Genomic DNA, 15000 nt, shown 5'->3' with positions numbered 1-15000 from the left:
TCACCAGTGTGTTGCCTACAGCAAACAAGGCATCACACAGGGTTCTAGCTCATAGCAAACAAGGCATCACACAGGGTTCTAGCTCATATAGCACAGCCCTGGCTTCTCCCAGGCACATCCTGTCTGTTGTCCATTGTGCGCAACAGAGGTTCATACAGAATGATAGGCTTCAGAGTATTGTGAGTGTGTGTGTGTGTGTGTGCGTGTGCGTGTGCGTTTGCGTGCGCGCGTGGGTGTGTGTGCGCGTGTGTGTGTGTGTGTGTGTGTGTGTGTGTGTGTGTGTGTGTGTGTGTTGGGGGTGAGGTGCATAAGCAGCTGAGCTATTGTAGCTCTGTCATCTCCTGTGTTTTTCTCTCCTTTCTCTCTTTCTACGCCACACCAACAGCTAGAGAATAACAGAGTCCGTCTCGTGGTTGTGAGCTGAATAATCTCTCACACTTTTTTTTTTTTTTCAAATTTCATTGCTACTTTGTTTCTTTGTGTCTTAGCACGTCTAGTGGAGAAAAAAAAGAAGAAAGAAAGAGAAAAAAAACAGGCCTTGGCATATTCCGGAACTGCATTTGAATTGGAAATGAGATGCAAATCACCAGCGGGTATTATTGCCCCGGTTACTGGTTAGACAACAAAGGAAGAACATTAACATGTAATTTCAACAACCCAAACCCCTGAACATCCCATAAGCAGGGCTGCTGTATAAACGGGGCGATGAGAGGCAGAGAGAGAGAGGGAGAGAAGGAGAGAAAGGGAGAGAGAGGAGAGAGAAAGAGAGGGAGGGAGAGAATGGGAGAGAGAGGAGAGAGAAAGAGAGGGAGGGAGAGAATGGGAGAGAGAGAGAGAGGGAAGGAGAGAGAGAGAGAGAGACAGACAGACAGAGAGAGAGAGAGGAGTGTATTGAGATGGAGCAGAGACCAGTATTGTGTCTGCTGTTTCTAAGGGTTAGTCCTCTCTCTGATGAATTCTTTTTCATTCATTTCTTTGTTTTACTCTTACGCCAACCGCTCAAAAACATTTGAAGCAATATTATAGAAAGGACTGCACATTTGTTTTTTAATTATTAGTTTCTGTTGGCGAAGCCCTTTTGTTTTGTCTGTTTGGCCATGTTTTGTTGTGTTGTTGTTGGACAGAAGGCGGGTTAGACCAACGGTCTGTGTTTTTGTGTTTCTGCAGGAAACAGCGGCACGGCTCGGAGTCAGAATACACTGAGAAACTGCAGCAGTACAGTAAGCCTCTCCATATTTTGCACCTCTGAGTTCAAGTGAACTCACATAAAAATCTATTCTGGATACAGCTGCTGTGACTACGTTAGTTAATAGTCCTATTCTTGTTATTGAATCCCCCATAGTAACCCCGGGAACCAAGGTGTATATTGACCCGTTCACCTACGAGGACCCCAACGAAGCGGTGCGGGAGTTTGCCAAAGAAATTGACATCTCTTGCGTGAAGATCGAGGAGGTCATCGGCGCAGGTAACCAACAGCACAAGCTGCTGAGCAACAGGGGGAGGACAGCTAGGCATACCACCCAGGCCATACCGTTAGAGGACTTCACAGCAAGCGGTACTTCAATCACTTCATCCCCGCGACCCCCCCCCCCCCCACCCCCCACCCCCCTTTCTGTCTTTTCTCCCCCCCTACTTCTCCACAGCTCTCTGTCACTGACCGCCTAACTACCTGCTTCACTCACGAGCAACGCTCCCTCTCTAGGGAGCCTCCGTAAGAACAAATCATATGTCACGTCTCAGTCTCCGTGCTAACACAAACCCTCGTGTCTGTAGATCCGATAGGGCCCAGCCTCTTTTTCCTGTCTTAGTGTCATCATCGTGATTGTCAGCGCTCGTCAGCGCCCGCCCCCCCCCCCCATCTCCTTTCCTGCTTTCCTGATTCGTTCTTGACCCCCTCCCCCCCTCTATGTGATGACCATCCTTGTTGCTTATTCTTTGTGGTTGGTAGTCTGTTGCAGGGATGTAGTCATGGAAAGTAAATTACGAAACGTAATGTCAGGCGTCAGGCTTGCGGCTCGTTAGGAGCCGTGGAGTGGAGAGGAGATGAGAGGAGAAGAGAGGAGAGGAGAGGAGAGGAGAGGCGTAGAGCAGGAGATCCACCCCCGTTTAGTGGCACCAGCTCTGATGAAGATCCTCCTCTGCTCTACAATGACGCCTCTGCTAAACAGCTGCTGCTTCTACTGGTGGAACCCATTGCTTCCCAGCCTCTGTCTGAAGTGACATATCCCCTGTCCTCCTCCTCTTCCTCTCCCTCCCTCTCCCTCTCCCTCTCCCTTCCTCCTCTCCCCCTCACCTCCTCCACACCCCCCCCCTCCCCCAACCACTTCCTCTTTGCCTGGTCACGCTGCAACTCTCCACCACACACTCGCACACACACTCTCTCTCTCACGTGTCTCCACCACACACTCGCACACACACTCTCTCTCTCTCACACACTCAGGCCCCCGACGCAAGCCATCCACCATTCCCAAGTTCCTTTCTCCTCCGCTGTCCTCCTCCCCCGCCCTCTCCCCCTCTGAAGCCTAACCCCTCTGCCTCTCCTCTCCTCACCCCTTCCTTCCTGCCCTCTCCTCTCCTCTCCTCTCCTCTCCTGTCCCCCACACACACTCGCTCCTGTGCTTTGCCCGAGACCCCTCAGCCCTGGTATGGCCTACTGTGCTCCCCCCGGCACGCCAGCCTCCAGATAGCACCACTCTGGATCGGATCTGACCCAGACATGGCGCCGGTCAGCCGGACCCAGCACCAGTCAGCCGGACCTGATATATGTCAGCCGGACCTGGCACTGGTCAGCTGGACCTGGTGTTGGTCAGCTGGACCTGGTGCTGGTCAGCTGGTGCTGGTCCGCCGGACGGGTGGCATATCTGGGCCGTGTCCGGTCCCTACGTGGTGGCCGTCTGGGCCTCTGCTGCCTCAGCCCTTGCTTCTGTCACAGCCCCCCACCCTCCCCTGGCTCCTCAGTTCTAACCAGTTACTGTCCCTCTCCCCTCTCCTCTCTCCCCCACTCTCCTCCACTCTTCCCCTGACCTCTGAACCCTGCCCCATCTCTCTCTCTCTCTCTCTCTCTCTCTCTCTATCTGTTTGTCTCTGTCTGTCTCTCTCTGTCTGTCGCTCTCTGGCTCGTCTCCTCCTGAAACCCTGCTCTCACAGGAGAGTTTGGGGAGGTGTGCCGCGGCCGTCTCAAGCTGCCTGGCCGGAGGGAGATCATCGTGGCCATCAAGACTCTGAAGGTGGGCTACACCGAGCGCCAGAGGCGGGACTTCCTGTCCGAGGCCAGCATCATGGGCCAGTTCGACCACCCCAACATCATTCGCCTGGAGGGCGTGGTCACCAAGAGCCGGCCCGTCATGATCGTCACGGAGTTCATGGAGAACGGCGCCCTTGATTCTTTCCTAAGGGTGAGAGTCCAGTCTGCCCAGTCATGCTTCCGTGGTCAGTCAGGCGCTGTTTGATAGCAGACTATCTTTGTTTGACATCCGCTCCCTAAGCATTACTGGGGTCAAAAGTAGATGATAAAGCTGGAGAGCTGATAGTGTGTTAAATTTACCGAGTCAATATTACTCACCTACTCTCAGCTAAAGTTCAGTGTTGCTGCAAGCGCAAGTAGGCCTTAATATCCAGTAATCTTTTCCAGTAAAAAAAAAAGGGTTACAGAGTAGAAAGTCTTAGCCACTCATCGAAGACAAATATAACAGTTCTGCTTGCGTGTGCCATTTTGAGAGGAATCATCTGCTGATGAATCATTCCCTTGGAGGAATATAAACAGCTGCCTTTTCCGGAAGACAGACAAAAAAAGAATTTAGCCAAAGTTCCTGACAGAAAGTTCCTGACCAACCCATCCTCTCTGGTCTCCCCTCAGCTCAACGACGGGCAGTTCACGGTCATCCAGCTGGTGGGGATGCTGAGAGGCATCGCAGCTGGCATGAAGTACCTGTCGGACATGAACTACGTTCATCGTGACCTGGCGGCCCGCAACATCCTGGTCAACAGCAACCTGGTGTGCAAGGTGTCCGACTTTGGGTTGTCACGGTTCCTGGAGGATGACCCCAACGACCCCACCTACACAAGTTCACTGGTCAGTATCCTAGCTACCATTCATTCCAGAATGTTCTCTATGACTACCTGCAGAGTTGGCAATGGCTTGCTCAGCTTAAATGTCCCAATGGGCCAGTCTGGTCTCAACATGATTCCTGACCCATGAGTTTTGGTTTTCTCCCTCTGCCAGGGAGGCAAGATTCCGATCCGATGGACGGCCCCTGAGGCTATCGCCTACAGGAAGTTCACCTCAGCCAGCGACGTGTGGAGCTACGGCATCGTCATGTGGGAAGTGATGTCATACGGTGAACGTCCATACTGGGACATGAGTAACCAGGATGTGAGTGGGCTTCTCTCTCTCCCCCGAACACCTCTTCCTCCCCCCAACACCTCCTCCTCCTCCCCCAACACCTCCTCCTCATGCTGACACCACCCCCTTTCCCCAACACCTCTTCCTCCCCCCAACACCTCCTCCTCCCCCCAACACCTCCTCCTCCTCCCCCCAACACCTCCTCCCCCCAACACCTCATCCCCCCAACACCCCCTCCTTTTCACATTCTGCCCAACCCTATGTTATGATGACAGCTATTATGCTGCTGCTCACCTGATATACCAGTGTGCTAGCAGCACATGCTAACAACATCATAGCTTTGCATACATACACTTTTAAAATGCTTTAAAAACCCGAATCTCTCCTCGACTGTAAATGTACATTTCTAAACTCACAACACCCAAACCTATGAGCGTATTGAGTGTAAGTGTCCGCTGCCCCTGTGTGACCTCTGACCTTCGACCTCCTCCCCAGGTGATTAATGCTGTGGAGCAGGACTACCGGCTGCCCCCGCCCATGGACTGCCCCACGGCCCTGCACCAGCTCATGCTGGACTGCTGGGTGAAGGAGAGGAATCTGCGGCCCAAGTTCGCCCAGATCGTCAACACGCTGGACAAGCTCATCCGCAACGCCGCCAGCCTTAAGGTGGTGACCAGCACGCAGTCGGGGTGAGTGACCAGCGCCGCGGGTCTGAGGTTCGCACTAATCAAATAACAACGCATCATTATCAGAGTTCATCCTTTATCAATGATTCAATCGATCATTAATTCATCTAAAGAACGGCCGCTCGAGATATGCCACCTCGGCTTAGGCCACCACACTGGCAGCTCTGTCTCCTCCAGCTACAAGATAAGAAACTAAACCTCCACCGAACTTAAACACCTTTGGAAACAGATCAACATCTTAAACCACAGTAGACCTAGCCGTAATCCTCAAAAGGGTCCTATTACTGATCAAAGATGTCTTTATTCCTGACAGTGGGATGGCATCCCAGCAGGAGCACCAGTGCCCTGGGCACCTGTGCTGAGCTCCTTGATGCTAGCTGTGTGCTTAGCCGTTTGATGCTAGCTGGGTCGCTTAGCCGTTTGATGCTAGCTGGGTCGCTTCCAGGCAAAGGTCTTAGGGAGGCGAGGGGCCGGGGCGTTGGTGAGGAGAGACACAGGTCGAGGTCTTAAGCAGTGAAGGCGGTGTGTGTGAGGTGACCCAGCTCTAAGTCCCCCCTGTGAGGGAGCCTGGGGGTACCCTTGAGGGGCAGGGGGAGACAGGCTGGGTCCCAAGAGAGCGGAGGAGGAGGAGGAGGTGGTGCCGTGGCTGCACGGACGACTAAGGAGATTAAGAGGGTGTCGGGGGTGGAGGGGGGGGGGGGGGGTGTAATTAGATAGACTAAAGCACGGTGAAGATGGGAATGCTTTTAATTAGCTGCTAACGAGATTTACAGCGGGCCAGTAGAGAGGGGACGCCCCACAGGGCTTAATGAGCAAGGCGTTGAGGAAGAGAGGCTGGGGTGGGGTGGCCCTTAGCTGAGATGCCGTTGAGGTGGCGTGCATGCCTGAGACGTGTTGTGACGTGTGTGTGCGTGCGTGTGTGTGTATGTGCGTGTGTGTGTGTGTGTGTGGGGATAAGAGATTAGGCACGCACCATGATGGAAATGTTTATCACTTCATCTGTCACCTGTATCACTCTCTTATCGATAGGACTGTGTGTGTGTGTGTGTGTGTGTGTGTGTGTGTGTGTGTGTGTGTGTGTGTGTGTGTGTGTGTGTGTGTGTGTGTGTGTGTGTGTGTGTGTGTGTGTGTGTGTGTGTGTGTGTGTGTGTGTGTGTGTGTGCGTGCGTGTGTGTGTGTGTGTGTGTGTGTGCGCGCGCGCACACATTCTGTGAATACCTTAGAGCACAACTGACTGAAGGAGCAGCCAAAGCTGTAGCCTCCAGTCTAAAGATTAACGATGTATAAATGAATGAATGAATGAATGAATGAATGTTTACACCAAGACTGCACTTCTCTCAGCACCTGAAGCAGTGTACACACACACACACACACACACACACACACACAAACACACACAAACACACACACACACGTCTGGAGACCTCCCTCACCACCACCAGCAGTATGTAGTGCACACCTGGATGATGCCTGCCTCCGGCCATTACTGCCCCAGTACCCCGCCACCCCCCCCCCCACACACACACCCCCACACACCCTGGCTATCTGCTGTGGAGCTGTGGTCCTGATGGGGGTCTGTGTAGTCTCAGGGTGTGTGTTGTGGGGGTGGTGGGGACTCAGACTTACCCTCATGGCCACATTCCTGCAGTAGCTCCACCCCCCCCCAGCATTCTCTAACAATGCTCCATTAAGAGAGCCTGCCTGTCTGAGGAGTCCATGACGACCAGACCCCCCCACCCCACCCCCACCCCCCTCACCCCCCACCTCTCCTAGGAGAACCAGCCTTATTAAAAATCACTTCTCCCATCCATCCATCCATCTGCACTGGCCCGCCTCAATGGGGCCACTGTGCCCCTCTTATTAATTCTCCCTCTCTTTCTTTCCTGCTCTCTCTCCCTCTCTTTTCTCTCTCCTTCACTTGCCTTTCTCTTCTCTCTCTCTTTAGCTCACTCACTCTCTCTCTCTCTTCTCCCACCTATCTCTCTCTCTTTTCTCTCTCCTTCACTTGCTCTCTCTACCCACCCCCTCCCCCCCTCCCCCCTCCCTCCCTCCCTCTCTCATAATTGTTAATTAATCTAATGCCATCAGAAGTCGACAGCGATCACCAGAGCATGGAGCACGGACACAGCCCTCTGTTATGCTTCCAGTCCTATCGCCCAACCTTTCCCTCCTTCCAAGTGTGTGTGTGTGTGTGTTCTTTCCCCCTCTCCTGCTGTTCACTGACACATGTTGCCAAGGCCTGGATCAGTGATCTCTACTGAGCACCAGTGCTTACATTCATTCAACTCATTTCTTCAGTTCTCTCAATCGCATTGGTGAATGTGTGTGTGTGTCGGTGTGTGTGTGTGTGTGTGTGTGTGTGTGTGTTTAGTACTTGGCCCTGCTGTGGAACTGTGTACATGTAAAATATTGCGTACTCGCGAGCCCAAGGCCACTTTGGGCCCGATGAGACCCAGGTTCTGCTCGGCTCCGGTTCGGATCCGGCCGTGTCTCCAGCCAGTCGCCCTACAGTGGCCCGAGGAGGATGGGAGGGGGGCCCTACGGGGCGGGAGAGGTGGCGTGGGGGGGTTTGGGGGTGAGGTTTCGGCAGTGGAGTAGGGGCGTGGCCTAACCCTCTCTCTCTCTCTCTCTCTCTCTGTCTTTCTCTCTCCCCCCGTAGGGCGTCGCAGCCCCTCCTCGACCGCTGTGTGCCCGACTACACAACTTTCACTACTGTGGGCGACTGGCTGGACGCCATCAAGATGAGCCGATACTGTGACAACTTCCTCAACGCTGGTTTCGCCTCCTTCGACCTTGTCGCGCAGATGACGGCTGAGTAAGTGTGTGTGTGTGTGTGTGTGTGTCTGTGCGTGTGTTTCCGTGTGTGGGTGTCTATATGTGTGTGTGTTTGAGTGCAGTTGCTGACAGGGTGTGTGTAATGATGAGGGAGGAGAGAATATCTACACTGAATCGCGTGACAAAAATAACACCAAATAAGCACAAATATATGCTGCTGCTTTTGAAAAGCGTTTGAAAAGAGTTTGAAAAGAGTTTGCAAGCGCGTGCAGTGTGTTTACTGTAATACGCTGGCATGCTGACGGTGGAGAAGCTGTAGCTTTCAAACACTTTCAAAGCTCTGGATCTGTAAGTGGAAGACAAGGGAAACGGCGAGGAGGAACTCAGCCACTTCAACTACTTTAGCACACTTATGGAGATGAAACAGTCCACTCAACGGGAGGCTATTTAGGGAAGGTCTATAATGGCTGCTTCAGGCAGGAGGATTAAACCACATTCTGTACGTCAGAAAAGGAACGCAGGTTACACAGATAGCCACCAGCTCCTGAACAGATATGGCTCTGAGTAGATCGGTCTCTGTTCCAGTGGATGTGTGCTGTATCGGGCATGTCAAAACTGACAAAAATATATATGTATTTAATTCTCTTATTCTAAAGCCAGCTTTGACTGAGGTCTGAAGACTCTCTATTGAGTTTTCTGTGGTTTAGTGATGTCACATATATGGCGTAGTTCAGAAGTGAGTTTGACGTGAGTGCCTCAGCCTTTAAGAGGTTGGAGTCTGATACTGCTGTTCCTCATTGCCACCGACTTTTAAAAAACACTGCCTCTTTTTAACATTTTCACTTAAACTAGTTTTCCTAAACCTACTGGCTGGCTGGTGACAGTCTCAGACTCCAAACCCATCCTGACTGGAGGTGTTCAGACTGCATACCACCCCAGAGGAAGCGGAGGTGTAGCCTGGCAGCAGATAGCTACCAAACCACCAGCTCCATTAAGAGAGCAAATCATTATAAAACAGCCTCTTATCAGCTGGTATCAATACTACTCTTGCTGCACAGGCTCTTTTCAATTCACAAGCCTTCTATTTGACATTATCATGCTCCTCTCATTACTGGGTGACAATAAACCCTCTTGGTCAATGACAGCAATTCTCCCCCTGTGTCTGGGCCGACCAGGAAATGAGGATGGGAGAAGGGCAGTTGCAATCAAACAGATAAATCTGGATAATAATAATAAATATATCAAGCTCGTTAGGCGGATAACGGGGGCTAGAGGTAGGGCTAATTTGTTTCCATTTGGGTGTGTGGCAGATGGAGCAGGCAGTGGGCCTCTCCTGCTGGTAATGGCGGCTAATTCTCCTAATGGCCTTCATTTATTATCATTTTATCCTCCGTCGCCACGGTGATGAGGCCAGCGCTGCAGAGGGCTGGGAAAAAATCGCATGTCAAATTGTGGAATACCAGCGGTAGCATGCGCGTGTGTGTGTGTCTGTGTGTGTGCGTGTCTGCGTGTGTGTGTGTGTGTCTGTGTGTATGTTTGCGTGTGTCCATGTGTGTGTGTGTGTGTCTGTGTGTGTGTGTGTGTGTGTGTGTGTGTCTGTGTGTATGTTTGCATGTGTCTGTGTGTGTGTGTGTGTGTGTACACAGAGACACCTGAGGAAGTGCAAATACAGACACTGTAACACTGCTAATCATTATCTTAAACGGTTATCAGCGCCAGTACACAAGCAAGACAAAGAGCAGAAAGTCTTCCCCGTGTCCTTGTAGTCGACTCAACCATGCACTGTGTATATTTGCGTGTGTCCGTGTGTCCGTGTGTCCGTGTGTGTGTGTGTGTGTGTGTGTGTGTGTGTGTGTGTGTGTGTGTGACCCAACCAACACCATGCAGTGTGGAGACATTTTGTTTTTCTTCGGTTCCAGTCACCAGCGACTTTCCTAATGTTCATTTTGTTTAGAGAGTTTGTTGAGAAGGAACTTTTCTTGGCACACGTATGAAAGCTTGTGTATGGCCGGGCGCAGTGATATGTATGTGGGGGGAGTAGTGAACTATCTCAGGAGTTACTGGTGTGAAAGTCGGCAGCTGTTCTTGTGAAGCTGAGCTCTCTGGCTAATGATTCATCTCTCAACCTGACCTTCCTTCGCATTCTCAGACAGCATCTGAGAGGAACGTTCTGTGCTGGGTTGCCTCGCGCAAACATCTAGAACTTTCTCTGGAGTTTAGTTTATCTAAGCCCAGCCTGTTTTGTTTATAGATAAGCCTGTTAGACTGCACTTTTTCTCTTGTTTTGTTTTTTTAGAGCTGTTTGGCGCTTTCATTCTCCCTCATGAGGAATTGTCTCTGCTTGTCGCTTACTCATTGTTTTTCATATTCTTATCTCTCTCTCTCTTTCTCTTTCTCTCTCCCTGACAGGGACCTCCTGAGGATAGGCGTGACGTTGGCCGGCCACCAGAAGAAGATTCTGGGCAGCATTCAGGATATGAGACTCCAGATGAACCAAACACTGCCGGTGCAAGTCTGAGCCAGAAGTGGGCGGGACTGTGCCAGATAGAGAGCCAATGGAAAACCCCAGCTGCCTGACCATCTGCCAATCAGATAACAAAAACTGGCTCGCAGTGCCTCAGACAACTTTTTCTCTCAAAACCCTCCACCCTCCCCACCACTACCACCACCACCACTACCACCACCACACCCCATTTCTGTTGATTTAACTCCATTTTCCACCTGACGAAGACATTTATGAGAATGTTTTTCGAAAAGAGAAACCCATATCCCGTGCGTGCTGCATGCTCGCGTGGTTCCCTTTCTTATTTGGTTTTTGTTTGTTGTGTGAGGATGGGCGAGGACCTCCACACTTCCCCCCCTCCAAGCCGAGTGCTTCCGTGTGAAAAGCCCATCTCCTCTCGCCGGACAGAATACACTCCTGATGGACACAACAGACGCAGGAGACTTGAGACTTTTGGGGAAGGGAGAAACGAACGGTCATTGGGAAATGTGAGCATGGTGTGTGTGTGCAGAAAAAAAAAAAGCAAAAACAAAGGTTTAGGTTGCAAGAGGACAGCAGAAGAATCCCTCCCATTTTAGCAATTGTTTCTGTGTGTGTGTGTGTGTGTGTGTGTGGATGTGGATGTTTGTGTGCGAGTTTATTTCCCCATCTTCATATTGAAGGTGTTATACATAAAGGCCACTCGCCTAGGAAGGCTCAGAGGGCGCCGAGGCTGAGGTGAAAGTTGAAAGTTGAAAGGTTAAAGGTGATAGGTGATGGATAGAGTTGAGCGAAAGCTAAAGAAAGGTGTTGTCCACCAAGAAGCAGAGGACTTGGTGAGCTCAGGAGATTGCGTAGTTTTAGGACGGTAGGATAATCAGCTGAGTTTCTCTTACTTTTTTTTAATTGTTTTGTTGTTCAGATGGTCATGTTATGTTATGTTCTGCTCTCTGATTTGTGAATATGCTGATGTTGGTGTTTAAAGTCAGCTGGTCGGAACCTCAGTGCAACCGGGTGGGAGCGAGGCGAGACCAGGTCAATGGCTAGACTACACAGACAGACTGGCCTTCTTTAGTCCGTGTGTGTGTCTGCGTCAGTGCATGCAAGTTCATGTAAATGTGTGTGTGTGTGTGTGTGTGTGTGTGTGTGTGTGTGTGTGTGACAGTGAGAGAGTAGAAGAGTTAGTGTGCAAGAGTGTGTGTACACAGTTGTGGTAGGAGTGTAAGGATTTGCACACAAATACTGTACAATATAGCTTCAGCTATGCGTCACTATGGAGATATAGCGCATGAACTGAATTCAAAGGAGAAATTATATCTCAAACAATTATATTCTGTGGACAATTGTTAACATTTTTTATTGAATCAAAGTCAAAATGATAGCGGATATATATGTATATATCCAGAGACTAAGAATAACCACAAAACAACTTTTTTGACTTTTACATGGATTTACAAATAATCATTTCGGTTTAACCTTCTTCCATAATGTATTTATTTTTCCACATCCGGACAAAAGGCCAAGAGAGCTGTGGACTGTAGCCAAGAGGAGAGACAATGCAGGAAACTGCCAACAAATTGACATGGACTTTAAATTGGATATTGTATTTGTTGTTGTTCTAAACAGCCTGTAAATGTTTTGTAACAAAAGAATCATAAACCTCCTGAGAAAAGAAACCGAAAGACCGGAGGGTGTGTGAAGGGTGTGTTCATGGCGTACGGGTGCTTGTGTGAAGGGTGTGTTCATGGCGTACGGGCGCTTGTGTGAAGGGTGCGTTCATGGTGTACGGGTGCTTGTGTGTTGAGGAGGAGGATCCTGAGAGAAACACACACGCAAAAAGGATGCAAGACGTTAAGTCTGCAACGTCCCCTTTTCTCCACAGCCTTAGACATCTCTATGCTACACTCACCAGTATGAACAGCATGGCAACACAACACACCCAGGGAGAAGTACCAGTCTACTCATAGATAATGTTCATGATGGTCTAACCCCTGAAACACACCCTCCGAGTGTATGTGTGTCTCTGTGTGTGTGTGTGTGTAGGTGGGTGGGGGTGTGTCTGAGACCTGAGACACAAGAGTGTTTTATGATCGGTTCGACTGGTTCCTTATCTCTAACAGTCACGTGCTGTTCTGATGCATTCTACGCAGCCCTTCTCAAGCCGTCTGGTATTGTCTTCCACGAGCAGTGGCCAGAGCACCCAGTGCTAACCGTGCTAACGAGCTAACGAGCCATCTCCACTCTCCTCCATAGCTTCCACATCGAAAAGCTTTAAAACACATGCTCACACAAGCGCTCTCTCTCTCTCTCTCACACAACACATACACACTCACTCACAACACATACACACTCACACACACTCACTCACACACACTCACACATACACCTTCACATCATATTAACTAGGGCTAAGGCTAGTGATGTGTCCCATCCAAATTCAGTGCTATGGCAGGACAAGGGTCCACTGGTGAACATATCCCCCTCTCCTCCTCTGTGGTCTCCATGGCGTTAAAGGTGTCTGCCCCCCCCCTCTCACATTGCTCCCAGCCTCATAGGCCTGATGCAGCGACAGTCCACCTATTTAGAACCTGACCAGAGACTGATGATTCGTCCCCCATCCTTCATAATCTGTTGTCGCAGGTCGCCATCACATAGCCTAACTTCTGCCCGGCGCTGATTAGTGCAGTGAGACCCGGCCTGGGCGTCACACAGACCCCGCAGAAAAAAGAGAGAGGGGAAAAAAAAAAGAATATATGCATGAGCTCAAAAGTATGAACACATTTTGTAGCCAGAGATACGGTGCTCACGCCAGAGCTAGATGGTCAGGCTTGAAAGGAAATGGCAAATAATGTGTGAGCTCAATTTCCTGGGCAGTCAGGAGGATATCTGCTATGCACAGAGTCATTGTTAGATTATCGTCACCCACACAGCCCCTCCTAAATCCTCGCGCAGATTGGACATCAACCAACATGGATCCTGTGCAAATGCAGAGCAACACAATTAGATTCTCCTCCATTTTTACACTGGGAAGCAGCACACATGTGTTATCAGAACTGAATGACACTCTAGTCAGTAAATGTCTCAGTGTTAGCCAGAATGCGGTTGGCTGCACAGCACCGCATCTCATTCTCATTCTTCTGGCTAACCCTAGCCTTCACAAAACACAATGATATCCTTCTTCAGCTCACCACTCACTTAGCCTTTTTTAAAGGGAAAAAAACAAACAAACAATATTATCCAAATCAAATAAGCACACTGAAGTGGTTAAAAAAAAAGAGCGGACAGGAATCCGTGTGTGTGTGTGTGACAGGAGTGTTTATGATGGCCACACATTATTTTAGTGAATACAGCCCAGAGCACATATAAATAATGATTATGATTATGTTGAACCCACTGAACCCGGCCATGTTGTTCAGACAAGTCTTCATGCTCGTAGACCTCCAGCTAAGAGAAGGCAGGACCGCTGACATTCCAGGAAGTGGCTGAGAGTGCTGCCTCCTCTAAGGGGTCTGTTCACTCGCTGCTGAGGGAAAAAAGAAACATCTGAAGAGGATTTACTCAAAGTGCGTCAGAAACACCCCATTTGTACGACATTCCGACACACACACACACACACAGAAGCGCCTTCCCCCGACACTTCAGACCCAGTGTAAAACAGGAAATCCATTCTCTTCCTTCTAAATATTGAATGGCGGCTCTGTGTGTCCCCCGTGACTGAGCTGAGCCGAGCCTGAGAGAAGGTGCTAGAAGGTGCTAGCATCAGCACTGGCATAACGAACCAGCCCTCTGAGGCAGAACATCTGCAAAGTTACACATATCTCCGTGCCAATGATCTCCCCTGTCTGTGGACTTCACCAGGTCTAAGGTGTCCCTGTTCTACCCGCTTCAGGTCCCTACAGTAACTCTTCCTCATCCTCGTCCTCCTCCACCTCTCATTCTCCTCTCATAGTTCCCTCCAGTGCAGTCTCTCCTCTATCATTGTTTTATACAAAACATGATGTTTTCCTCCAAGCACATTTAATGACCTGCCTTTTCTTGTCACTTTTCCACCCACTCCAGAGCGGACCTGAGAGGTAGGCTGTACTTATATAGAGAGGACGCATTTCAACATGCAAGTTTTTCTTTTCATTTTTTTTTCTTTTTTTTTGATGCATTGAGGTGTATTTAATGGTGTTGACAAACCAACAATAATGAAAATGATGCATTCTTGTAGAAATATTTTTAAAAGACCCTTTTGCAATTAAATTATTTAAGAAATATCCTGCCTGTGTATGTCTGAGTTCTTTCTGGTCCTCTCAGGACATCTTCATTGGCATTCTGGTCAGTGACATGTTTGACACAATCAGTGTTTGTAATGCTCTGTCTCATATTTGCATCAAATTAGGAACTATTTGATTACATTTTCAATTTCACATTCTAATTCATCTCTAAATAATGGATGCATGCAAACACCATTTGCATACTTTCACTTTTGTTCATAATGTCTCGTGATAATCAGCAGAAAAGCTTTGCGACAGCAGCCAGATTATCTCCGCACCTCTGCGGAGACATGAAGACAGAAAAACAAACTTTTTCTCGGCCCGTGACTTGGATGAGCTTCCTGGTTGATGAGCTTTTCCCCTGGAAACGTTTTGAGTGAAGAGAACGGATTTGGCTTTTAAGCCGTTGCTGTCTTAAGCTGAGGGAATTGAGCTGAGATATCAGTGCACGCATGT

The 15000-nt window shown here is 49.7% G+C and overlaps 1 protein-coding gene across 6 annotated transcripts in view; it reads left to right on the top strand.

Moving 5' to 3' along the window:
• The window catches only part of LOC105900898 (ephrin type-B receptor 3), a 58658-nt gene extending 44114 nt beyond the window's left edge, over positions 1–14544 (top strand). The window contains exons 9-16 of one of the 6 annotated variants that reach the window (XM_031574342.2): positions 1168–1220; positions 1331–1555; positions 3148–3395; positions 3857–4072; positions 4223–4372; positions 4838–5031; positions 7688–7843; positions 10213–14544. In XM_031574342.2, coding sequence (XP_031430202.1) covers positions 1168–1220; positions 1331–1555; positions 3148–3395; positions 3857–4072; positions 4223–4372; positions 4838–5031; positions 7688–7843; positions 10213–10321 — 1351 coding nt within the window. In that variant the 3' untranslated portion in view covers positions 10322–14544. The remainder of the gene's footprint in view (positions 1–1167; positions 1221–1330; positions 1556–3147; positions 3396–3856; positions 4073–4222; positions 4373–4837; positions 5032–7687; positions 7844–10212) is intronic. The other 5 variants (XM_031574343.2, XM_031574345.2, XM_012828275.3 and 2 more) reach the window with 5 other exon arrangements.
• Positions 14545–15000: the final 456 nt, after the last annotated feature.

The sequence above is a fragment of the Clupea harengus genome, chromosome 10 (assembly GCF_900700415.2).
Source record: "Clupea harengus chromosome 10, Ch_v2.0.2, whole genome shotgun sequence".
Taxonomy (NCBI): domain Eukaryota; kingdom Metazoa; phylum Chordata; class Actinopteri; order Clupeiformes; family Clupeidae; genus Clupea; species Clupea harengus.
The sequence above is the reverse complement of the archived record's forward strand: the minus strand, read 5'-3'. Positions and strand labels throughout refer to the sequence as shown.